Below are 26,438 nucleotides of genomic sequence, written 5' to 3'. Positions count from 1 at the left end.
TTTCAATGACGAGGATGCAGAAGGGATCGAACTACCCCACAATGACGCACTGGTAATATCTGTCCTTATGAGTAAAATTCAAGTTAAACTTGTTTTGATTGATCCAGGCAGCTCAGCCAATATTATTCGATCAAGGGTCGTAGAATAGCTCGGCCTACAAGATCAAATTGTGCCCGCAGCCCGAGTACTTAACGGCTTCAACATGGCAAGTGAAACCACCAAAGGTGAAATTGTTTTACCAATAAACGTAGCCAGGACCATCTAAGAAACAAAGTTCCATGTGATCAAGGGTGACAGGAGGTACAACGCACTGCTCGGAAAGCCTTAAATCCATAACATGAGAGAAGTACCCTCGACCCTCACCAAGTTTTGAAGTTCCCGACATCGGAGGGAGTCAAAATAGTATACGGGGAACAACCCACCGCCAAGGAGATGTTTGCAATCGATAAAGTGATACCGGTATCGGCACTTTCATCAGCAAAGAGATCGGTTTTAAAGGGAAAACAAGAGGCCAAATAGCAACCAGAGTCACCAGCCTCGACCCAATCAGAGGAGCAGGAAACTTACGAGGATGATGACTATATGATACCTCGATCCTTCATAATCCCCAATGATTTTGATGCCACAAAATCAATAGTCGAAGAGCTAGAACAAATCATACTGATCGAGCATCTTCCCGATCAAAAGGTATACCTGAGCACGAGGTAAACTCTCGAGCTTAGGAAAAAACTTATTCAATTTCTTAAAGCTAATATGGATTATTTTTCCTGGTCTCATCTCGATATGATAGGGATCCCACTGGAGATCACTACTCATAAACTAAGCTTGGACCCGAAGTTCCACCTGATGAACAAAATAGGAGGCCTTAGTTCGAGGTAAAACACGCTTTCATCAAAGATGAGGTAACCAAACTTCTCAAAATAGGATACATCCGGGAAGTAAAATATCTTGAATGGTTAGTGAATGTGGTAGTAGTCCCTAAAAAGGGAAACAAACTTGGGATGTGCATAGAATACAAAGACCTAAATAAAGCATGCCCTAAGGATTGCCTAATATCGATCGCATGATCAATGCCACGGCCGGCCACAAGATTCTCAGTTTTCTCGATGCCTACTCTGGGTACAACCAAATACAAATGAACCCGAAGGACCAGGAAAAGACCTCGTTTATCACTAAGTATGGCACCTACTGTTATAATGTAATTCCATTTGGACTAAAATATGTTGGTGCGACCTATCAACGCCTAGTAAATCGAATGTTCGAATGACAAATAGGGAAATCTATGGAAGTTTATATTGATGACATGCTAGTTAAGTCCCTACGAGCAGAGGGTCATTTGAAGCATTTGCAGGAGACTTTCAATATACTGAGGAAGTACAATATGAAGCTGAACCCAGAAGAGTGCACGTTCGGGGTTGGCTCGGGCAAGTTTCTCGGCTTTATGGTGTCTAATCGGGAGACCAAGATCAACCCCGATAAATCAAAGTTATCAATGATATCACGGTCGTAGATAATGTAAAGGTTGTGCAGAGGCTAACGAGGCACATACTCGTCCTAGGGCGATTCATTTCGAGATCCTCAGATAGGAGTCACCGATTCTTCTCACTGCTTAGGAAGAGAGCAATTTTGCATGGACCCCAGAATGCCAGCAGGCCTTGGAGGAACTAAAGCGGTACTTATCGAGCCCGCCACTACTTCATACCCTGAAAGTGGACGAACAACTTTACTTGTACTTGGCAATCTCGGAGATAGCGGTAAGTGAAGTCCTGGTCCGAGAAGAACAAGGTATGCAAATTCCCTATCTATTATGGTAGTCGGACCTTAGGTGAGGCCGAAACTAGGTATCCTCATTTAGAAAAGTTAGCGCTGCTTTGATAAGCGCCTCTAGGAAATTAAAACCATATTTTCAATGTCATCCCATATGTATTGTAACAATTTATCCCCTTTGAAATATTTTGCATAAACCCGAGCTTTTGGGGCGATTGACCAAATGGGTCATGGAACTCAGCGGGTATGATATTGAGTATCGACCCCGAACAACCATCAAGTCTCAAATCTTGGCAGACTTCATGGTTGGCTTTACGCCGGCCCTAGTACCCGAGGTTGAAAAGAATTTTTAGTCAATTCAGGTACATTTTCGGGGATCTAGACCCTCTTTACGGATGGTGCTTCGAATGCAAAGGGGTCTGGACTCGGCATCGTGCTGAAACTACCCACAGGTAACGTGGTTAGATAATCTATTAGAACTGTAAAATTGACTAACAACGAGGCTGAATATGAGGCCATGATTGCAGGCCTCGAACTAGCCAAAGGCTTGGGAGCAAAGGTGATCGAAACCAAATGTGACTCCCTTCTCATTGTGAATCAGGTTAACGGGACCTTTGAAGTTCGGGAGGAAAGAATGCAAAGATACTTTGACAAGATACAAGTAACTCTACACCGGTTCAAAGAATGCACTTTGCAACATGTGCCTCGAGAGCAAAATAGCGAAGCCGATGCCACCTAGGCTCGTCAGTCAAAGACAACTAACTCAATTCGGCGGCTATCGTACAACTCATGAGGTCACTAGTCGAAGAAGGCCATGCCGAGATCAATTCCACAAGCTTGACTTGGGATTGGAGAAACAAGTACATAAAGTATTTGAAGAACGGAATACTTCTTTCAGATCCAAAGGAATTGAGGGCCCTGCGAATGAAGGTAGCCTGATTTAGCTTGTAAGAGAATGGAACCTTACTCAGAAGGATGTTCGATGGTCTGCTAGCGATATGTCTGGACTGGGTGATACCGAGTATGTTTTGAGGAAAGTCCACGAAGGCATGGGTGGGAACCACTCAGGCGCCGAATCACTAGTTCGAAAGGTAATCAGAGCTTGCTATTACTAGATATGGAAAAAATGCAAAAACAGTTTGTGCAAAAATGTGATAAATGTCAAAGACATGCTCCGATGACTCATCAACTCGGGAAGCTACTGCATTCGGTTTTATCCTCATGGCCATTCATGAAGTGGGGGATAGACATCGTCGGCCCTCTTCCATCGTCACCAGGTAAGGCTCAGTTTGTTTTATTTATGACTGACTATTTCTCTAAGTGGGTTGAAGAGCAGGCCTACCAGAAGGTCAGGGAAAAAGAAGTCATCGACTTCATTTGGGACCATATCATATGACGATTCGGGATACCATCCGAAATTGCTTTAATGTCGATACTTTAATGTCGGGGACTTGGTACTAAGGAAGGTAACGCTAAACACCCAAAATCCAAATGAAGGAAAATTGGGTCCAAACTGGGAAGGGCCCTACCAGATTCTTGAAATCACAGGAAAAGGATCCTATAGGCTCGGAACAATGGACGGAGCTCGGCTACCAAATAATTGGAACATAACTCATCTCAAATGATATTACTACTGAGGTACGATCCCATTTCAATTCTTTCTATATTTTGACTAACACTTACAAGTTTTCGAGGAGGAGCGGTATGGAGCCTTTAGGTCAGAAAGCACGTGCTGCACTCTTTTTCCTTTGAACCATTTTTGTCCCAAATGGGTTTTTCAGAAAGGTGTTTAACGAAGTAACAGTGGATTGTGCTACCTTAGAATTGAAGACTGATCACGAATCAGTATCAAAGACTGTGTTTATAGTATCAGACATTTCTCTACAATCAACCTCGAATACTGGGGGGGATTACCCTCGGATACTGAATTGTTCTACCAAGGAATTTATTTCGAAATGAAGGGGTCTCAATAGGTAGGATTTATTGTAAGGGACAAACGGTCAAAAAAAACCGTGCCCACATAGATTGCCCGAGCCCTAGTGTAAAACATGTATGCATGTGTGATTATTTTTGACAAGAATAAAGAGAAATACTTTCCTTGCAACTATTTAATATCTTGGAAAATTTTCCACTTTACAACCTCATGCTTTCGATCTATTATGAAAATGACCCCAAGGGTTGATTGCAACTGGAGTTCGGATAATCACTACAATACTCGGGGACTGTCGGCCATAAAAACTCAAACAAATCGAGCCATTGAACATCGAGGGCATAAGACCTCTTAGGCAACCCTTGAATTTTAAAGGCCACGGCCGTACCCACTCGGGGACTATTATCTTAGGCAAGCCTGGATAACTCGGGAAAGCAAGCTCACTAGGCTACACCGAAATCAAAGGCTACGGCCAATTTAACAATATTCGGAGACGTCCGAAATTCTTAACAAAAACAAGCCTTCAAAAAAGAAAAAAATTCTTTCGCAACCGATTCAAAAGGATACCCTCGGCGGAATCTTAAACTTAAGATATTTTTGGGAAAAAATTCGGTAACATCGAACCCCGATAACGCTTAGAAAGGCAATAAAAGCAAGGTTTTGTTCGAACCCTCAAACACAACCTCATTATCTCATGCTAAGGCATCACAACCTTTGTGAACACGAATGATAAAACAAAGGAAAAAATTTGAAAGCCGAAAAGGGTAGAAAGCCTTATATGTATGTTTAAACGATCATTTTACAAAGGCAGTTCGAGCAGGTCCTCACTCGACCATTAAGCTTAGGGTTACTTTTTACTTCGAGTTTGAGAAATCATCCTCACTCGACTAGAAAGCCTAAGGGCTACCTTATTTCGAGTTCGAGCAGGTCCTCAATCGACCATTAAGCTTAAGGGCTATATAAATTCAAGTTCTAATAATCATTCGGGGTCCATCGATCAAAAATGGTTGAGGGTAAGGCTTATTATCGGTCCTTACCATCCCGAACCTTATATCCCTGAATGCAACTTCATACTAAGGCGTTTAACCCTTACAAGAGACAACAAAAAAGGGGCAATAGATTCATAAGCCATGGACCGATTGAGAATGTTTTACAAAGGCCAATCGGCCTCAACATAAAATCAAAAACTACAAAGCCTAAGCAGCATGATCCTTATCGGAAGAAGCTTCTTCTCCCTCGGAGTCTTCTCCACTACCAGAGTCGCTCAAATCCTTGGAATCTTCCTCGGAAAAATCCTGCTTTAGAGCCTTTGCTTCCTCTGCCTTGGCAACCTCGATTTCATCAGATATATCAAAACTCTGATCACGGGCCCCTTTGAGGGCCTTCCTTCAAGCTTGCCACCTCGCATGATCCACTATGATCTTGGCCTGCTCTAAGGTGGCTTCAGCATTGGCCTTGTATTGGGTCGCATTAGCCTGAGCCTTAACAATGGTTGTGGCCGCTTCAGATCTGGTCACCTCGAGCTCTTTGGCTAAGTTGGCTAAATTCGACTGAAGCTCCTCGATTTTATTTGCTTGTACCGAGGCCTTCTCCCTTGCATCTCGAAGTTGATACTCGGCTGACTCCAACTCTGCTTGGACGGCCTCCTTTTGTGCAGCCAAAATGTCCATGCACCCCTTGAACTCTTCAGCCTCGGCTCGTACTTTATCTATTTGCCTTTGGAGGTCCTTGATATGTTCGAGCCTCTGTCGAACCTGCAGAATCGAATCATTAGCTATTATCTCCAACTCTTCCTCACTATTATGAAGGACTCAAAATACCTGTTCTGCCATTTTAGCATGCCCATCTCGAGCCATCACCAAGTCTACCTAAAGCTTCTCATTGAGAAGCTTGTAAGTATCGCATTTCTTAGTGAGGTCCTGAACCTCAGCCTTACGCTCCTCTCGGATTTGAAGGAAAGCCTCGTGATGCAACACTGAAGCCTACAAGTAAGGAAGAAAATGATGAAACCATTTAGAATTCAAAGTTTTAAAGAAATAATGGAATGGCCCTCGAACTTACCCGATTCAGAGCATGTTGGGCGTTGTAGAACAAGCAAGCAACCTCCACTTCATCCATCTTGGCTTGGTCCTCTTCAGTGACCGAGATGATAAGTGATCGCTTACGCCCGGGATTGACACTGGGGGCCGGGAATTGATTGGTCAGTTTAAAGCTCAAGGAAGCCTCACTTAAGCTCTTCCTCGGTACATCCAAGTCACCCAGACAGGTGACATCTTCCACTTCAACAAAATAACTACAGAAAGGGTCTTCTGCTTCTTGGACCCCTTCACTGTGGCAAGTCTCCAACGCCTGAGCGTCTTTGATCATCGAATCAGAGAACGAAGGCAACGAGGGGGAATCTCCAATCCATATTTCCCCAAGTAAGTCTTTTGGGGCTCCACCTTCATCTCGAGAAGCCTCGAGCATGGTTTCTACACCAGTATCGACTGCTTCCTCGGTAGCCTCTCAACTCGAGGTGAAGAGTCTTCAGCTTTTACTAGCTCGGGGACTTCGTCAAGACAAGGCAAAGCAATTTCAGCTCTCGCCGGCCCAATAGTTCTTTGAATTTCGATGCCAGTTCGCACACGGGTCACCAGCCTGGAGTCGTCTTCTTCTTCGTCCCCTTCAGCCTCATCCCTCGGCTGTTTGATTGACTTCATAGTTAGGCAGATGACGTTCCCCTTGGGTTTATGGGGCCGGTCTTTTCTTTTCCGGGCCCGGAGAGCTTAGAGCCCCTTTTCTCTTCTTCTCCTTAGTCTGCTTTGGGGTAGGTGAAGGGGAAAACGCCTCTTCTCAGCAGAGGTAGGCCTCATTGCTACGTCCTTCCCAAGGCCTAAAAAGGGAAAAAGATGAGTAAGTTCAGTGCAAAGCCCGAATGAGAACTATTCTAATAAAAGAAGATTACCATGGTTACGAGCCTCCCCTTGGCCCTTCGATATTTCCATCCAAGCACACTCGGAGTATGACCTCTGCTACACTAGGCCCTTGACTCATTGCTCGAGATCAGGGATCACTTCTGGCATGTGGGCCACAACTACAACACAAAAACTTAGATGAGGAAAAAAGATGAGAAGTAAAACATCAAAAATAGATGTTCAAGGCAAAGCAATACTTACGATTCATGTTCCATTTTTCAGGAAACGGCATGTCCTCGGCAGGAATCAGGTCCGAGGTCTTTATTCGGACAAATAGGCCCATCCAACCTCGATCTCGGGTCCCATCTATGCTTGAGAACGGGGGTTTTGTGGCTCGGCGGTAAAGCTTGATCAAGCCTCCACGATAAAGCTGGGGGCTGTAGAGACGCATAAGGTGACCGAGGGTAAAAAGATGACCTTTGATCTTGCTTACAAAAAATCGAAGGAGGATCACGATCCTCCGGAATGATGGATTGGATTTGGCCAAGAGTGACATCGTACCTCTTGCAAAAGGTGACGATGATGGGGTCTAAGGGACCTATCGTGAAGGGGTAAGTATAAACACTTAGATACCCCTCCATATGAGTGGTGACAGATTCCTCGGGGGTAGGAACTACTACATCTTTGCCTACCTAGTTACACTCCTCCTTCACCTTCTGGAGGAGACCATCGGTAATTGTACATATGTATCTCGACATTAGTTCACATCGACCCGGTGAGTAGGGTGTATTCTCCACCTTAAAATCGGCTGCAGTAGGGCACTTTGTCGGAACGAAGTCCTCTAGGGGAGGATCCACCGCGGCTACGGAACCGACAGGCTTTGATGAAGAAGCGATTTCCTTGTGTGAGACAGTTTTTAAAGTCTTAGCCATTTTTATAAATGGGGAAGAACAAAACGGAGGAGGAACGCTTGGATATTTTGTGAAGAAACAAGTAAAGAAACCCATGAAACTGAAAACACAAAGATCCGAAGAGGGCAAAGAAATTGAAAGTAAAGTTTGAAAGAATGAAGAAGGTAGTATTTATTGGTTTCGCAACGACGGTTCAACACTGGTAGTAGCCGACCGTCGACTGACGCGCATTAAATGCCTAGGAAACTGAACCGACAAGACGTTTCGATCACCTCTACCACTTGCGTCACGATGCTTACATCATGGTAAACCGAGGGGAATTTCGAAGACTCAATTCGTTTCTTGTCATTACACTCCAAAAAACGAGGGGACTATCTGTATACGGTCAGAATCAGGCTTCCCTAATTTTGTATGGCTAATCGAAACCGGGGTGGCAGACCAAGGCTCGGCCTCGCATTACATCGAACCATGGCACGAAGATGGATTGCTAAGCTCATGAGTCGATGATCGATCAAGATCGAGACCGAAGCGAGATAGAGACCAAGCGAGATTGAAGGAAGCCTGCTAAACCAAATAACAGAAAGCCGAGATATCCGTGATCGAGCAAGTAGAATTCCTCTACTATATGAAGGGGGTTCTAATCATTTTGTAATGATAATATTCACGTATAACAAAGCAATACATTACATTTTCTCTCTTAAGCTCTGTTGTTCAGTTGATACTTTCTATTAGCATTCTCTATTGGTTCGAGGGCGATCTAGCTCGAAGGCCATAACCGCTCATTATATTGGTTTGCTTTATTTTACAGTTAATTTCTAACGTTAATTCTCATATTTCTCAGTTTGTGCCAAGTGAAATCACATATCCTTAAAATCACTTATAAGTTTAATTGTTATCCAATTTTAAGGGTAAATAATTTTATTAATAATAATAATAGTAGTAGTAGTAGTAGTAGTAGTAATAATAATAATAATAATAATAATAATAATAATAATAATAATAATAATAATAATAATAATAATAATAATAATAATAATAATAATAATAATAATATACCAAGGTGGAAGCTGTGGGTTCGAGCTCGCCAGTTTCAACGGTTTTCTTTATTTTCATCCATTCTTGACCATAAAATATTATAATAGAAAGGGTGTTGTTATTCAAGTCCGTCGGATAAAAATGGAATATTTGCTTGATTTTACGTCAGGGAATGGGAATCGTGTTGGAAGTTGCTTTGTATTTTTTTTAAAAAAAATTAATAATTAATGCAATAAAACAAGAAACATGCCACAACCGAAGCATGATCTAATTTCAACTGTTTGTTTTATAGAAAGCCATAATTTAGGAGGACGATCTGCTCATTTAGAAGGCGATATGATCCTTTTGTTGTTATAGTGGTTACGAAGAGGGAAAAAAACCATATACATATTTTAAGGTAATTTTATTTTCTCTTGGAAAAAATATATAATCAGTCTTATATGAAGTACTTATAAAATTTGGATTTAATTATCGACTGATTTTCTTTAAACAATTATTTCACTTAAAAGCCAGCATGTTACAGTTTACAGTGTGCGTGAGTGATAACATGAAAAAGAAGGTAAGTAACCTATTGCGATGGATCTTGCTCTAAAAATTCTTTTACTATTTACTAAATACAATAAATCAAAGTTCGACTAAGAAAAGGAATCAAGATTATGAAGAGCTTTTACACAATTACATAGTTTTATTATTAGTTGTAGCGTGTGATTAACAATATATTCGGGAGATTTAATTTTGTGGTCCATTATAAATGTTATTTTAGTTATATGAAAACTACCGAAGTATAATATGAATAGTTATGCAAAATTTGAAACATCAGAAAATTTTCTATTTTAATGGAGTAACTATTTTTCATAAAAAATAAAAGTACATTAATACAATTTAAGAGAAGAGAGCGTCCTACGTAAATACGTATTGGACAACCAATTCCACTAAATAGCAGGAAATGTTAACATAGTATTTCATTTTCCATTCGAGAGAACAACAACATACCCAATGTATCCCACATAGTAGGGCCTAGGGAGGATAGTATGTACGCAGACCTTACTCCTACCTTGAGGAGATAGAGAGCATGTTTCCAATAGGCCGTAGGTTCAGAAAAGCATAAGCACAACAATAATAAAAAGAAAAACGGCCAGAAATAACATATGAAGAAAATAACTCACATCGGATAATTAATACAAGAAATCATGAGTTAACTGATTTTAAGATACAGAAGATACCCTACTATCCTCTCTTCCAGAAAGAAACTGGAGCTCGGCAGACCATAGAAGAGGTATGTGCTTCACATACAAACTTATTTTACATCGAAGCCTTAGGCATTGAAAGTCAATTTAAAAATCACTTAGGATCTAACTTTAGCGAGACGTGCCCTTAGTTCTTCTAAATCTTCCTCTTCATCAGCACCCTGCAAGAAGTAACAAATCAATGGTCGGTCAATTTAGTTTGGTTGATCATAGAGAAGATCTATGATATGTAATCGTCACAAGATGAGAGGACGTACCTCTGCATCCTCGACTGTCTGCACGGGTTGCTTTAACTTCTGCTTTCGGACTGCTTCAGGAAGTTGTGCAGTAGTCTCACCAGCAATTGCAGTCAAAACCTTGTCAACTTCTTCTTCAATCTCGTCTTCTATGTCTTCTGAATCCAGTGCACTGTCCACTGCATCATTTACCATTTCCTCCATCACACCAGCCTGCAATAAGAAGAGATCGGGTAATTTCCAGATAAAAAGAAAATGTATGTGTGTGCGTGCGTGAGTGTGTGTGAGAGAGAGAAGCTTCTTGTGGGGGAGGCAGGCAATAGGACAGTCTATCATATTGAGATCAGCTTTCATTTTTCTTTCACGAACTGTGCAACATGTGAGCGTGAGTTGCATTCAATTTGGCATACAACCAATCACTAAATAATACTTGCCCTCTAATGTTTTATTCAGCAACAAGAAGATTTTAATATAAACTTAGTATTTACATGGGTAGAACTAAAGTCTAAACTATCTTCAACAGATTTATGGAACAGCCTATTGGATACTCTTGCATCTGAGAGTATTCTCATTCATGTTAACAATAATTCATACAATATCCCAATCCACAAATAACTTGTCTCTCAGCCAAGCCCCCCCCCCCCGACCTGGAGGGTGGGGTAGGTTTGTAGAAGAAGCCAATCTAGTCACACAAGAAACACCTAGTTTCTCCATGAAACTCCTAAAGAATAAGCGCACATGCTCTCTGAATTATGAAGGAATTCATAGTCATATACTATGTTAAACAGAACCATCAAAAGCCAGCTGCATCCACATCAATCTCACACGATCTAGATGTGGGAAAGGGATAACGTACATTATTTGGCTGACTTCATGCTTATGCTGGGTTTTCTGGTTATGATTTTCAGTTTTTATAATTATCTACATATATATTCACATAAAGTGTTCGAAAACTTTGCTATTGTACCATATATACTTATGGAATAAAATATTAGGTATTTAAAAGGACTTAATTATACTTGTTTTGGTTCAAAGACTTTTAGTTAATTACTGGAATATATACACACAACATACATATATACTCCATCCATTTCAAACAGAATGAAGAGGCTGAAAAGGAGGTCTCAAGCCTTCTCATTTACAATCTCAATCGGAACTATTTCTTCCATTTTTAAAGTAATATTTTCATACTTAGAAGGGTATAGGGGCAAGCCCATGATCAACCGAGTTTTGAACCGTGCACCTCTAGTCATTCGGGATTTCTTAGAACAAAAAAATTAATATTTTCACATCTAATAACTACATCAACAAGTAACAAAAAAATTAATACTTTCACATCTAAATTCTAATAACTACATCAACAAGTACTATAAGTCATAATTCTTTAATTAATTAAAAACATTTAAGATATGTTTGAAATGATTGTAATAAAAGATTGTTTGACTCTCAAAAGAGCAATGATGTAAAGCCCCAGAAAATTTTGCTTAGTAATTTAAGACTTCGTGGTGCCAAGGTACGCTAAATATTTTATCTTGCGTACAAATGAGGATTAAGGATATTATGGATATCAATTGGATATATTAATAAGTGTATAAGTCATATTAGAAGTGAATTGAGGTCTAAGGAGAGACCTAAGTCTAAGCCAAGTTATAAAATTTCATAATAGACGAAAGTTGCAAATGAGTGCGCACAAGACCTCACTTTGGACAATTATATCTCCAGTAATATAAGGATTTGTGTGATGCACAGCCTATCAAATAAAAGGTCTTTGAGTCTAGTTTCCAACGCTTCAAACCGTTCGTCATTCGGACATTCCTACACAAAGTTATGACCAAATTACCAAAGCAGCGCAGAAATTTGAACTACCGCGACGCTCCATGCGGCGCCCGGCGCGCCACGCCAGTAGTAATTCCAGTATGGTCCGAAATTTCATTTCCAGACACATTTTGCACAGACGCCCCGTGCCCCACGGCGCCCCACGCGGCGCGGCAGTACAAAAAAACGGGTTTTTAAGACCCGAACCCCATTTCATTTAACTCGATTGAGGTTTATTTTTGGAGAAATTTCTGGTATTCTAGAGTGAAGGGAGAGCGATTCTAGAGAGAGGAAAGGGGAAAACTAAAGATTTCACTACTCTTCCTTGAATCACACCTTGAAATCGCATCAAAGGGTTGCTAAGGCTTCAAAGAGGTAAGAATTTCTTTTCCCCAATTCTTCAACTTTGAAATCTAACTAGAAATGGGTAATTAGTAAGATGATTCTTGGATGTGAGAGTATTCATTATTCATGCATGTACAAATTAGGTTTGTGGGAAGATTGTTGAATATAAACAAGTAAAGATTGGGTTGGGAAATGAAGGGAATCTTGTAAAAGAGATTTGAAATCAAGATGCACAACTAGTAATTGATAAAATTCTCAAATGAGCTAGAATTATGAATATCTTCCTAATTTGTGTTCAAATTTTGTTACGTCTCAAAATAGATTGAAGTTGCTAGAATTTCCGGAATATCGTAGTAATTAAAGGAAAGATCAAGAAAGGTATGTATGGCTAACTTTGACCTTTGTAAAGTCACTTTGTTTGGTGTACGAATATTTGGTATGTGATATCTATGTGGATTATTTGTGGAATTCTTGTGATTGGTATGATTTGATTGATCGTGGTTAAGTCTCCCGATATAATGGTGTACGTAATTGGCAATAAACCAAATGTGTGATTGTGAATGTGTTATGTGGTAACAGTTGAGAAACAAATGATGGAAGGAAATCGTAAATGATGCAGTTGGAACAACTGTGGTAAGAACATATATGGCTTGTATTGGCAATTATTGCGGTGACATAAAATGCATATGAGTTGTTGAATATGATGGAAATAGTATTGATGGCTATAGAAATTCTTTGAGAATTATTGTTGTTGTTCTTTGTGAATTGTTGTTGTTGTTGTTGTTGTGTTGTTTGTGAATTGTGATTGTTCGGTGGGATCGGGTTGCGCGCCGCAACACGAAGTAATAAGGTGTGGGTTGTGGTGATAAGGGTGGCCGAGGTAATAAGGGTGGAAAAGTGATCGAAATCACTATTGAAATGAAAATATGAGAAAGTTGTGAAATCATTGATGTGAAAATGTTGAAGGGGAAATGGAGAGATTGTAACTTGTTTGGCTTGATGGTTTTCTTTCATGTGTATTTGATTGTTGGTTCCATGACTACTTGTTACTTGTGTATGGTTTGAGTTTACTTAGGGCAAGTTTGTTCATACATACCAGTACAATTCAAATGTGCTGACGTCCCTTTTGCCGGGGGCGCTACATTCGTGTTATGATTGTAGGTGGATCCATAGGAGGTACTCCAGTCCACCGACCGTAGCTCCCCTTCACTTTCCGCCAGAAGCATTGGTGAGCCCTTTTCCTCCCGGGGCCTTGCGTGGCTCATGCCGCTTTTTATTTCGGAGTCTTGTTTTGGTTTTTGGTGTAAGGTATAGCCGGAGCCTTGTTACCGGCAAGTATTGTATCACTTATTTGTATCCCTAGAGGCTTCGTAGACAGTAAATGTGGGTTATGTACTTATGTATTTTGGGCAGTATAACTTGTAAACCACGCTAAGTAACTATGTATGCTATGTAAATCTCGTAAGAATGTGTTTAAATTTATAAATGGCTATTTCACTTGGTTAATGGGAAATGGAAACGCGGGGTAACACGTGGAATAGGAAAGGCACCCAGGTCCGCTTGGCTGGGGCTGCCCGGTCGAGCGCCGGTCGCGCCCCTCGGTTTTGGGGCGTGACAAACTTGGTATCAGAGCCAGGTTTTAAAAGGGTCCTAGGATGTCTCGGAGCCGTGTCTAGTAGAGTCCTTCTTATCGGTGTGTTGTCGACCACATCTATAAGTTGGAGGCTACATGGGCATTTAGGAAATTACCTTCTTCTTGGTTACTCTATATCGTGCGGTGAAGTGAAAAGTGGAAATATTTACCTCTAACTCGTGCTCTGTTCCAAATTTTCAGTAATGGCACCTAAGAAGAGAGCTAGACTCGGCCTCGGGGATAATTTCCACCCCAAGTGTGGCTATGAATCATGTACCTGATGCCGTGGGTGAGAGTGACTCCCCGGTCTTGAATCTGCCTGGCCCATTTATTCCAGATCCAAGTATTCCTGTTCCAGCTGCGGCAGAGGGTGTTACCATCCCTCCCACTGATATTCCAGATCCTGATGCAGTTCCAGCTTTCGGTCCCGGGGTTTTTGATGGGGACCTTAGAGGAGCCATCCATATGTTGACCCAGTTAGTGGCCGCTCAGGCCCAGAGATCCCATGATGCCCCTACGTCCTCCAGCGGACAGGGAGATTCCGCCAGCTCCAGAGTCAACCAGTTTCTGCGGTTGGCCCCTCCAGAGTTCACAGGCACAGACCCAGAGGCCGATCCGCAGGATTTCCTTGATGAAATGTATAAGACCCTTCGAGTGATGAAGGCTACAGAGACGGAGGGGGTTGAGTTGGCTTCATACAGGTTGAGGGGAGCAGCGTATTCATGGTTCGAGATGTGGGAGGATTCCCGTGGGGAGGAAAGACCTCCAGCTAGATGGGATGAGTTTGTAGATGCATTCATGGACCACTTCCTGCCTGTCGAGACAATGGCGGCCCGTGCCACTGAGTTTGAGGTCCTCAAGCAGGGCAATATGAGTGTTTGGGAGTACCATATGGAGTTTGTGAGACTGTCCAAGTATGCTCCCCAGTTAGTGTCGACCATGGGTGATCGAGTTCGGCGATTTGTTCGGGGTCTTAGTCCCTTGGTGGTGAACGAGGCTGCTACAGCGGCCTTACACTCAGATATGAATTATGGGAAGATTGTGGGATTCGCTCAAGCCACAGAGGCTAGGAAGTTGAAAATATGGGCAGAAAGGGAGAGTAACAGCAGGGCCCGATCAGTGGGTCACTCAGGGAGACCAGTTCAGAGAAGGGGGCCATCAGGGTCATCCCAGTCATATGCTCAGTCCTCAGCAAGCGCACCGCCATCTGTGCACAGTTATCAATAGAGCAGTCACTTGAGACCAGGTTCAGATAGCAGGAGACCCCATCAGTCCGGTCGTCCAGGAGGGGGATCACAGCAGCAGGGGGAGCTCTATGCCCCAAGTGTGGGAGATTCCATACGGAGGCTTGTTATTTGGATATCCCGGTGTGTTATAGATGTGGGGTGAGAGGTCATATCCAGCGGGACTGTCATGCGCCCAGACAGGGCACGGGTAGGGGATTTGCTCAGCCATCCGGTTCTTCAGCTGCTACGTCATCCGCGCGCCCTCCAGCTCCAGCAGGGCGTGGTGCAATTAGGGGTGGAGCTCGTGGTAGAAGTGGACCTAGCCGATTTTACGCTTTGAGTGGTCGCCAGAGTGCAGAGGCTTCTCTGCAGATGTTGTCACAGGTATCTTGTCTGTTCAGGCCATTGATTGTTATGCTTTTATTGATCCGGGGTCCTCTTTGTCTTATGTCACCCCATTCATTGCTTCAAGTTTTGGGGTAGAACCCGAACAGCTTCATGAGCCGTTCTCTGTATCAACTCCGGTTGGTGATTCTATCACAGCCGCGCAAGTTTATAGGAATTGTGTTGTCACGGTATGTGGTCGTGCTACCACGACCGATCTTATTGAGCTTGGAATGGTGGATTTTGATGTGATTATGGGAATGGACTGGCTTTATTCGTGTTTTGCTAAACTTGACTGTCGAACGAGAGTCATGAGGCTTGAGTTCCCTAATGAGCCGGTTATTGAGTGGAAGGGAAATGGTGTGGTGCCGAAAGGTAGGTTTATTTCCTACCTTAAGGCTTCAAAGATGATTAGGAAGGGGTGTATCTACCATTTGGTCCGGGTGGCGGACACCACTTCAGAAGTGTCTGCCCCCGAGTCCGTGCCAGTCGTGAATGAATTTCTTGAAGTGTTTCCGGACGAGCTTCCAGGGATCCCACCAGATAGGGAGATTGATTTCGGGATTGATGTATTGCCAGATACGCAGCCAATATCTATTCCACCATACAGGATGGCGCCGCGGAGTTAAGGAAGTTAAAGGAGCAGCTGAAGGATTTATTAGAAAAGGGGTTCATACGGCCAAGTGTGTCGTCGTGGGGTGCTCCGGTTCTTTTTGTCAGGAAGAAGGATGGGTCGCTCCGGATGTGTATTGATTATCGGCAGCTTAACAAGGTCACCATCAAGAATAAATATCCTTTGCCTCGGATAGATGATTTGTTTGACCAATTGCAAGGTGCAAGGTTCTTCTCCAAAATTGATCTACGGTCCGGGTATCACCAATTGAAGAGCAAAGAGCAGGATATTCCTAAGACCACTTTCAGAACTCGCTATGGTCACTTTGAATTCTTGGTCATGTCTTTTGGGCTAACCAACGCCTCGGCAGCTTTCATGGATCTTATGAATCGGGTCTTCAAGCCATTTCTAGACTCCTTTGTGATTGTTTTCATTGATGACATCCTTGTTTATTCGCGGAGCCGGGAGGATCATGCCGATCACCTCAGGGCAGTTCTGCAGACCCTTTATCAGCACCAGTTGTATGCTAAATTTTCAAAATATGAATTTTGGTTGGAGTCTGTTACCTTTCTGGGCCATGTTGTTTTCAGTGAAGGGATTCAGGTGGATCCCCAGAAGATTGCAACAGTAAAAGATTGGCCTAGACCCACGACCCCGACGGAGATCCGTAGCTTCTTGGGTTTAGCGGGGTATTATCGGAGGTTTGTGGAGGGATCTCTACCCTCGCCTCCCCTTTGACTAAGTTGACGCAGAAAGCAGTTAAATTCCAATGGTCCGATGCTTGTGAAAAGAGTTTTCAAGAATTGAAATCAAGGTTGACAACAACACCGGTATTAGCCCTGCCAGAGGATACAAAGGGATTTGTGGTGTATTGCGATGCTTCGAGAGTCGGGCTCGGGTGTGTGCTGATGCAACATGGAAAGGTTATAGCCTACGCTTCTAGGCAACTCAAGAATCATGAAAAGAACTATCCAACTCATGACTTAGAGCTTGCAGCGGTGGTGTTCGCACTAAAGATTTGGCGACATTATCTATACGGGGTCCATGTGGATGTATTCACGGACCACAAGAGCCTTCAATATATTTTCAAGCAGAATGAGTTAAATCTAAGGCAACGAAGATGGCTAGAATTACTCAAGGACTATGACATTGATATTCTCTATTACCCGGGGAAGGCTAATGTTGCGGCAGACGCTCTTAGTCGAAAATCCATGGGAAGTTTGACTCATTTGGAGGCATATCAGAGACCGTTAGCCAGGGAGGTTCATCAATTGTCCAGTTTGGGAGTTCGCCTTGCAGACTCTAATGAAGGAGGAGTAATTGTATAGAATGGGGCTGAATCATCGCTCGTGGCAGAGGTGAAAGAGAAGCAATTTAACGATCCGTTGTTAGCACAACTGAAGGAGGGGATTCATAAACACAAGACCACAGCTTTTTCCGTTGGCATGAATGATGGTACCCTACGGTACCAAGACCGCCTGTGTGTTCCTGATATCGACGGTCTTCGGGAAAGGATCATGGCAGAGGCTCACACTTCCAGGTATTCCGTGCACCCAGGTTCTACAAAAATGTATCATGATCTCAAGGAAATTTATTGGTGGAACAACATGAAGAGGGATGTGGCGGATTTTGTGGCGAAATGTCCGAATTGTCAACAAGTGAAGGCCGAACATCAAAGGCCCGGTGGATTGGCTCAATGCATAGAAATTCCAATGTGGAAATGGGAGATGATTAACATGGATTTTGTGGTAGGGTTGTCGCGCACTCCGCGCAAATTCGACTCAATTTGGGTGATCGTGGATCGACTCACGAAATCAGCGCATTTCTTGCCAGTTAAATCTACCGACACAGCGGAACAGTATGCTCAGCTGTATATCAAAGAAATAGTCAGGTTGCATGGCACTCCAGTCTCAATCATTTCAGATCGCGGGGCTCAGTTTACAGCCCACTTTTGGAAGAAGTTTCAGCAAGGTTTGGGTACGCAGGTAAACCTTAGCACAGCTTTTCATCCACAAACCGATGGGCAAGCAGAGCGGACTATTCAGACGCTTGAAGACATGTTACGTGCTTGTACTATTGATTTCAAGGGTAGTTGGGATGACCATTTGCCGCTCATAGAATTTGCTTACAACAGCTTCCATGCTAGTATCCAAATGGCACCGTTCGAAGCATTGTATGGTAGGAGATGTAGGTCTCCCATCGGATGGTTCGAGGTTGGAGAAGCGGAATTGATAGGGCCGGACCTCGTGTATCAGGCCATAGAGAAAGTCAAGCTTATTAAAGAAAGGTTGAAAACTGCTCAAAGTCGCCAAAAATCCTATTTGGATGTGCGTCGCAGAGATTTGGAGTTCAAAGAAGACAATTGGGTATTCTTGAAAGTTTCCCCAATGAAGGGTATCATGCGATTTGGAAGGAAGGGAAAATTAAGTCTGAGGTATGTCGGACCATACAAAATCATTCAGAGAATTGGTCAGATGGCATACAAACTCGAGCTGCCACCCGAGATGTCATTGGTACACCCGGTCTTTCATGTGTCTATGTTAAGGAAGGTAGTAGGGGATTCGTCCACCATCGTGTCAGTCGAGACTATTGAGGTGAATGAAGAGCTATCATATGAAGAAGTCCCAGTTGCCATTTTTGATAGGCAAGTTCGAAAACTGAGAAATAAGGAAATTGCATCAGTGAAAGTATTATGGCGGAACCAGCAAGTTGAGGAAGCCACTTGGGAAGCCGAGGAAGAAATGAGAAAGAAGTACCCACATTTGTTTGAATAGTTATATAATAGCTTTCATGCATTTGGTTCCTATAAACTCTTATCTTTTGATTTGATCTATGTTAAACTATTCCATTTTGATTATGTATGTTGCCTATGCGGCCATGGTTGGTGTTGAACAAGTTATGTTATGTCTATGGAACATGTATATGCTGTTAGGATATGTATCTGGGGCCCTCTGACAGGTGGATAGTCCTAGTTACAAAGAAAACTCTGGCGAAATTTTCGGAAATTTAAGGAGTTAGCCAAATTCGGGGCTGATGATATATTTCATAATGTGAAAAGCAGAAGTTACATAAGGATGACTAATGAATGAAACTTGATCCTCATTCGAGGACGAATGATCTTAAGCGGGGGAGAATGTAAAGCCCCAGAAAATTTTGCTTAGTAATTTAAGATTTCGTGGTGTCAAGGTAGGCTAAATTTTTTATCTTGCGTACAAATGAGGATTAAGGATATTATGGATATTAATTGGATATATTAATAAGTGTATAAGTCATATTAAAAGTGAATTGGGGTCTAAGGAGAGGCCTAAGTCTAAGCCAAGTTATAAAATTTCATAATAGACGAAAGTTGCAAATGAGTGCACACAAGACCTCACTTTGGACAATTATATCTCCAGTTATATAAGGATTTGTGTGATGCACAGCCTATTAAATAAAAGGTCTTTGAGTCTAGTTTCCAACGCTTCAAACCGTTCGTCATTCGGACATTCCTACACAAAGTTATGACCAAATTACCAAAGCAGCGCAGAAATTTGAACTACCGCGGCGCCCCATGCGGCGCCCGGCGCGCCGCGCCAGTAGTAATTCCAGTATGGTCCGAAATTTCATTTCTAGACACATTTTGCATAGACGCCCCATGCCCCGCACGCGGCGTGGCAGTACAAAAAACGGGTTTTTAAGACCCGAACCCCATTTCATTTAACTCGATTGAGGTTTATTTTTGGAGAAATTTCTGGTATTCTAGAGTGAAGGGAGAGCGATTCTAGAGAGAGGAAAGGGGAAAACTAAAGATTTCACTACTATTCCTTGAATCACACCTTGAAATCGCATCAAAGGGTTGCTAAGGCTTCAAAGAGGTAAGAATTTCTTTTCCCCAATTCTTCAACTTTGAAATCTAACTAGAAATGGGTAATTAGTAAGATGATTCTTGGATGTGAGAGTATTCATTATTCATGCATGTACAAATTAGGTTTGTGGGAAGATTGTTGAATATAAACAAGTAAAGATTGGGTTGGGAAATGAAGGGAATCTTGTAAAAGAGATTTGAAATCAAGATGCACAACTAGTAATTGATAAAATTCTCAAATGAGCTAGAATTATGAATATCTTCCTAATTTGTGTTCAAATTTTGTTATGTCTCAAAATAGATTGAAGTTGCTAGAATTTCCAGAATATCGTAGTAATTAAAGGAAAGATCAAGAAAGGTATGTATGGCTAACTTTGACCTTTGTAAAGTCACTTTGTTTGGTGTACGAATATTTGGTATGTGATATCTATGTGGATTATTTGTGGAATTCTTGTGATTGGTATGATTTGATTGATCGTAGTTAAGTCTCCCGATATAATGGTGTACGTAATTGGCAATAAACCAAATGTGTGATTGTGAATGTGTTATGTGGTAACAGTTGAGAAATAAATGATGGAAGGAAATCGTAAATGATGCAGTTGGAACAACTGTGGTAAGAACATATATGGCTTGTATTGGCAATTATCGCGGTGACATAAAATGCATATGAGTTGTTGAATATGATGGAAATAGTATTGATGGCTATAGAAATTCTTTGAGAATTGTTGTTGTTGTTCTTTGTGAATTGTTGTTGTTGTTGTTGTTGTTGTGTTGTTTGTGAATTGTGATTGTTCGGTGGAATTGGATTGCGCGCCGCAACACGAAGTAATAAGGTGTGGGTTGTGGTGATAAGGTTGGCCGAGGTAATAAGGGTGGAAAAGTGATCGAAATCACTATTGAAATGAAAATATGAGAAAGTTGTGAAATCATTGATGTGAAAATGTTGAAGGGGAAATGGAGAGATTGTAACTTGTTTGGCTTGATGGTTTTCTTTCATGTGTATTTGATTGTTGGTTCCATGACTACTTGTTACTTGTGTATGGTTTGAGTTTACTTAGGGCAAGTTTGTTCATACATACCAGTACAATTCAAATGTGCTGACGTCCCTTTTGCCGGGGGCGCTACATTCGTGTTATGATTGTAGGTGGATCCATAGCAGGTACTCCAGTCCACCGACCGTAGCTCCCCTTCACTTTCCGCCAGAAGCATTGGTGAGCCCTTTTCCTCCCGGGGCCTTGCGTGTGCCGCTTTTTATTTCGGAGTCTTGTTTTGGTTTTTGGTGTAAGGTATAGCCGGAGCCTTGTTACCGGCAAGTATTGTATCACTCATTTGTATCCCTAGAGGCTCCGTAGATAGTAAATGTGGGTTATGTACTTATGTATTTTGGGCAGTATAACTTGTAAACCATGCTAAGTAACTATGTATGCTATGTAAATCTCGTAAGAATGTGTTTAAATTTATAAATGGCTATTTCACTTGGTTAATGGGAAATGGAAACGCGGGGTAACACGTGGAATAGGAAAGGCACCCAGGTCCGCTTGGCTGGGGCTGCCCGATCGAGCGCCGGTCGCGCCCCTCGGTTTTGGGGCGTGACAAATGACATCATATAAAATGAAGCATAAATATTCTATACTATAAAATATTTTATTAGTCGTATCTTAGCGCCCGTACGTTTAACCCTACCATATCCCTGAATTCTAAGATTTATGTGATGACGAATCTGACTCCTAGATTTTCTTCCTTATTTTATCCCACACCCTTGTTCATGTAACATGGGTCATATGCTGTTAAATTGCATGAGAAACAAGGAAATAAAACTTGACATGTGATATCCAAATATCTTTCCCCATTTAAGAAAGACAATAATAAGCTAAAACACAAATTTCTGATCAAGTTGCACAAGATTTTGAAAAACTACAATAGGCATATTAACACGTAAAGAAGCTGAAAATAATCGAAGGGGTGCACTTGATGAGAGTATAAAATTTGGCACCTAGAAAGAGACACTAGAAAAGTTCCTTGAGAAGTAAAGGAGATAAAAGCACGGATTCCATATAGTATGAACGCTCAAAAAAATACAGCCAATAGCAAACAGAGAAACACTGATTCTGATATGTTATCTAGCATACAGCAATATTTAAGAATTGGAATCAAACTGGTTTAAAGGCGATTCGCAACCAGGAGAAAAGATCAAGAATATCATTGAAACTCAAAATGATAAAGCCAAATAGATATATACCTTGGTCATTTCTTTACTAAATTCCTGCATTGTCATAGCCACTTCTGGAGCCTTCATAAGATTATTGACGAGCTTCATGACTTCAGCACTCTTAGACAAATGTCCCACTGTTCGAGCAATGGCTGCAAAACCAATTACAAGTCAATGGGACACTGGAAGAAGCCAACACATAAACTAACACTAAGTATAAGTCAAGAGGGTTGGCTTCAATTTGTTGTCCAACTAGCAACAGTATATGGTTGTCTAGCTACAGACATTCTAATAGATGCTACTTTCCTAGCTGCTGCTAACAACCTCGATATAGAATACAATTATCGGTTTTGCCAAAATAGCATCCAGTTATTTTATTTTATGTAAAAGGGTCATATTTGGCCCTCTACTATTGAAAATAAGCTAGATCTACCCTCCGTTTTAGTTTCTTAGTATAACTACCCCTATCGTCATACTTTTGGATCGTATTTGCCCTCCAACTTTAAATGGTTAGGTCCCATCTTAAAAAAGACACGTGGCTGGCCCTGATTGGATAAAAAAGACATGTGGCTGGCCCTGATTGGATAAAAAAGACCCGCCCCATCTCTAATTAAAACCCACCCGATCTATACTATAATACCCCACCTCCTTCCCATTCCCGTTCCCCTCTTTCCCTCTAAGTATAAACACCCGTTTATAAAATGTAAAGCATAAACTGGAGCTTAGCATTCCCAGTTTCAGTAACTAGACCCTACTGTTGAATCCAAACTTTGCTTTGAATTCTTATCAACCAAATATTAATCCCTTTTGAACAGGCTTTGTGGGTCTTTGAACTAAGTATAGAAGAAACTAAATAATCAGTGTAGTATGAATAGCTTTATACTATTACCATGCTAATCAATCTAGCTTGATAAATCTTCTGATGATTTCTTTGTGAAAATTAGGTCTCTAGCAAATGAGAATATGAGAATGCCCCGATAGCTTTATCTTATATTAAGTATGAAGTGGAAAACTGGCCTAAACATCTTCTAATTAGCCAAAATGCTACTTCTACGCCTAATAAGTTCAAACTCCTTAAAAGATAATCTTGTACTGCACCTATGAGTGTATTCACAAGGACAGATTGATACTGGTAGCACCAGAGGAATCAAATATATATGAGAGCTTCATATAATGTTCTATGCAGATGTAAGTAACAAAGTAAATGCAACTGATAATATATAGCAGGGTAAAGGAACAAAGACATGAACTTATAAGATTCTTATTTCATATTCTCTTTTAGAGTATATCAACAAGAAAACGGAGTTTAATATGCAATCCTCAAAGAGGCTAAAGCGGGGAAAATGAAAAAAGACAAACTTATAAGTTGAAGACCGAGTTTGACATGCAATCCTCCAAAAAGCACTTTCAACAATAAACTGCTAGAACAGAAGTGCACCAGCATAACAAATTGAAATTTGGAGCACTTGGCTAGTGAGAGGATGAAAGAGGAGAATGTGAACGTGAAGGAAATGGGTGGAATGGGTTCAATTTCCTTTTTTCTTTTTTTGGAATGGGTGGATTATTTGTATGGGTCTGGTGGGTTTTAATTAGAAATGTGGCGGGTCTATTTTATCCAATTAGGGCCAGCCATGTGTCTTTTTTAATATGGGACCAAGCCATTTAACATGTGAGGGGCAAGTATGATCCAAAAGTATGACGGTAGGGGTAGTTATACTAAAAAACTGAAACAAAAGGTAGATATATCTTATTTTTGATAGTAGAGAGGCAAATATGGCCCTTTTCCATTTATTTTATCCAGTCTGTGTCTTTCTTAGCTGCTCCCTCTATTTCATACAATCAAATTGGAAAGGCAGAATTCTATATTCGGTTTTGGCAAAATTGTTTCCAGTTATCCAGTGTAAAATGAAAATATTCACCTTTTATTTAGAAAATCAAAAGTATAAGAAACTATACAATCCTGCTTCTGCATTTTCAACATCTATATAAATAATAAAATACATATTATGCATCTTCACACTCCATATATTATATGCTATGTTCTCAATGGATGTTCAGTCTCTTTTTCGATATATAATAAGAGGCATAATGCATGTATTTTTTATTATTTCTATATTGACTTTAGCAATCTTTATCAGGCTATGTTCTCAATGATTGCATACTGTTCTCCTGACAGCTTGCTCGTCAAGAAGCTTAAGAGGACCAAATGCACACTCCTGAATATAAAAGGAGGATAGACATACATACAAAAAGTGAAGCAAGACTACGATCATACCAACACTTTCTCCAAGGTGCATGGATATTGAATTCAACTGCGCCTTATTCTCGTACAATCGGTTCACAGTTCTTTTAGATCTCACAATCTCTTTTGCAAGTGACTGCGGTAAATACATCAACAGTCCGATATGAATAAGCAATAGGATACAAAAAACAACAAAAATATGCCTCATAACCATATAAAATATCAGTCTGAATTCAGCATATGCTCTTACCGTAAAAGAAAAAGAAATCTTGGATAAGTACTAAACTAACTACTTAAATAGGTGTTCCTAGAAGTCTGGAAAAAAGCATAGTGGTTTGTCCACATAAGCTGCATAAGAAAGCTCCTAAATGACATAGGACAAAGCACTTCTCAACAACCTGGAACGACCAGAACAGAATTACAATAATGCACTTCTACGCCAAGCTTTTTATGCAAAACGACTTAATGGTTCAAGTACATTGACATAGATGAAGAACATCTTCTAAAAGCAGCTCACTCATCCTTCTTCTCTTTCTCATTTCGCCAACATTTAAAAGATTTGAAAAAGAAGAATTATTCTTTCATCTCCTGATCTGAAATAACAAATTTTCAAACATCTAGTTAAGTATATTTACTACTTCTCAGTTTACCAATGTTACAGACCTAGATTATTAGCAAGACAGGGGGAAACACGCAATTATACACTTTTGATGGATCTCACGAGTCCTTTAGCAAACGCCTAAGATTGAAACCTAAAAACTAAAAATATGAACAAGCAACTAAGAGAAATAACAAAATTTCAAAGTTAACAAGTTTTCCAAAGTATCAACTTTTTTTTGTGTGTGTGGATAAAGTAAGGTTCTAAAATGACAATATTTAAAGAGCTTAATTTCAACTCTTTCTCAGTCTATCATTCTATAGTCCTTATATAAGCATCAGCGTAGAAAAATAGCAGTCATAACCCGAAAATAATTATGTGATTTTTTTTTAAATTATAGAGTTCAAGTGAGAGCAGTAAATCACCTTGGCAGAACCCATATCATTTCTCTTTGCAGCTTCTTTAATTGCTTTCTGCACATTCTTCTCCTCTCTTTGTATATCTGATCAAAAGCCCCAAAAATCCACAAACCCAAGATAAAAAATCGAACTTTACAATCACCCAAAAAAACACAGAAACAAAAAACCCTTTTCCTTCTTGACTATGAAAAATTAAGCTGAATGAGAGGAAAAAAAAAAGCTTTTACCTCGGATTTGACGTTCAATATTCCGACATTCTTGTCGGAGCCTACGTTGCCAATCCCTTAAAAGCTGTTGAGGGTTCGGTTTTGGCTTCAATATATTCATTACTTTCTCCATTTTTTTCTTTTGTGAAAACCCCTTCAAATCAAAAGGCTGCAAGAATTGATGAAGCTGAATAGATATTCTGATCAGACAAAGAACTTTTCTTTATCGCGTATTTCTTTTTCTGAATAGATATTCTGATCAAAGAATAATCTTTTCAGTTATTTCAACCGTAGATTCGCTGAATAAAAAGTTAAAAGAAAATAAGAAAAAAAAAGTGACTGATACTTTTTTCTTTAACCCAATTGACATAGGACTGTAGCGGGTGGAGGAAGGCAAAGTTGGCCGTGTGATGGCAGGTTTCCGTTTTGTGATGTTTGGATCAGGAAATTACATCAGGTAGCCATTTTAATCATCTTTAAAATATGTTTAAAGTTTAAACCTCAGAGTTCAAATTTCGGGACATCGTATTTCAAATTCAAAAATTATATTCAAAAAATTAAATTTTATGTCCTTAATTTTAAATTAAGAATTCAAAAATTAACGACGGTTAGTCTTAACAGCTTGTTAGAATGATTGTTACCTATTGTATTATTACTTTAAATACAATATTTGGTTTGATTGTTATTTTAATTTTATTGTATCCTATCGTTAAATCCGTCATTATATAACAACAAAAAGTGTCACTTTATGTGACTACGGATTTGGTGTGATGGCGTCGTTACTTTGCTTTTCCTTCTCATCTTGTCCTTTCTTATTATTAAATAATCATATTTTATTCTTTATCCAATTTTTTTACATAATAATTCTACATGTATTCTATTTT

The 26,438-nt window shown here is 40.6% G+C and overlaps 1 protein-coding gene across 1 annotated transcript; it reads right to left on the bottom strand.

Moving 5' to 3' along the window:
• Positions 1-9,686: 9,686 nt before the first annotated feature.
• Positions 9,687-25,992, bottom strand: LOC107826633 (vacuolar protein sorting-associated protein 24 homolog 1-like). Its single transcript, XM_075237228.1, has 6 exons — positions 25,576-25,992; positions 25,355-25,431; positions 24,365-24,467; positions 22,120-22,241; positions 10,042-10,233; positions 9,687-9,945 (listed from the first exon to the last, which is right to left on the bottom strand). Exons 1-6 carry the CDS (start codon positions 25,685-25,687, stop codon positions 9,883-9,885), a joined length of 669 nt encoding a protein of 222 aa, XP_075093329.1. The 5' UTR covers positions 25,688-25,992; the 3' UTR covers positions 9,687-9,882.
• Between the last annotated feature and the right edge of the window lie 446 nt (positions 25,993-26,438).

Source organism: Nicotiana tabacum, chromosome 18 (genome assembly GCF_000715075.1).
Source record: "Nicotiana tabacum cultivar K326 chromosome 18, ASM71507v2, whole genome shotgun sequence".
Classification (NCBI taxonomy): domain Eukaryota; kingdom Viridiplantae; phylum Streptophyta; class Magnoliopsida; order Solanales; family Solanaceae; genus Nicotiana; species Nicotiana tabacum.
The sequence above is the reverse complement of the archived record's forward strand: the minus strand, read 5'-3'. Positions and strand labels throughout refer to the sequence as shown.

Bases quoted from the DNA above. Each gene is read 5' to 3' on its own strand.
- LOC107826633 (XM_075237228.1), bottom strand. From the start codon at position 25,687: ATGGAGAAAGTAATGAATATATTGAAGCCAAAACCGAACCCTCAACAG. The intron at 25,432-25,575 runs GTAAAAGCTTTT...GCTTTTGATCAG, and splicing joins TATTGAACGTCAAATCCGAG to ATATACAAAGAGAGGAGAAG. The intron at 22,242-24,364 runs GTATGATCGTAG...TTGGTTTTGCAG, and splicing joins GCACCTTGGAGAAAGTGTTG to CCATTGCTCGAACAGTGGGA.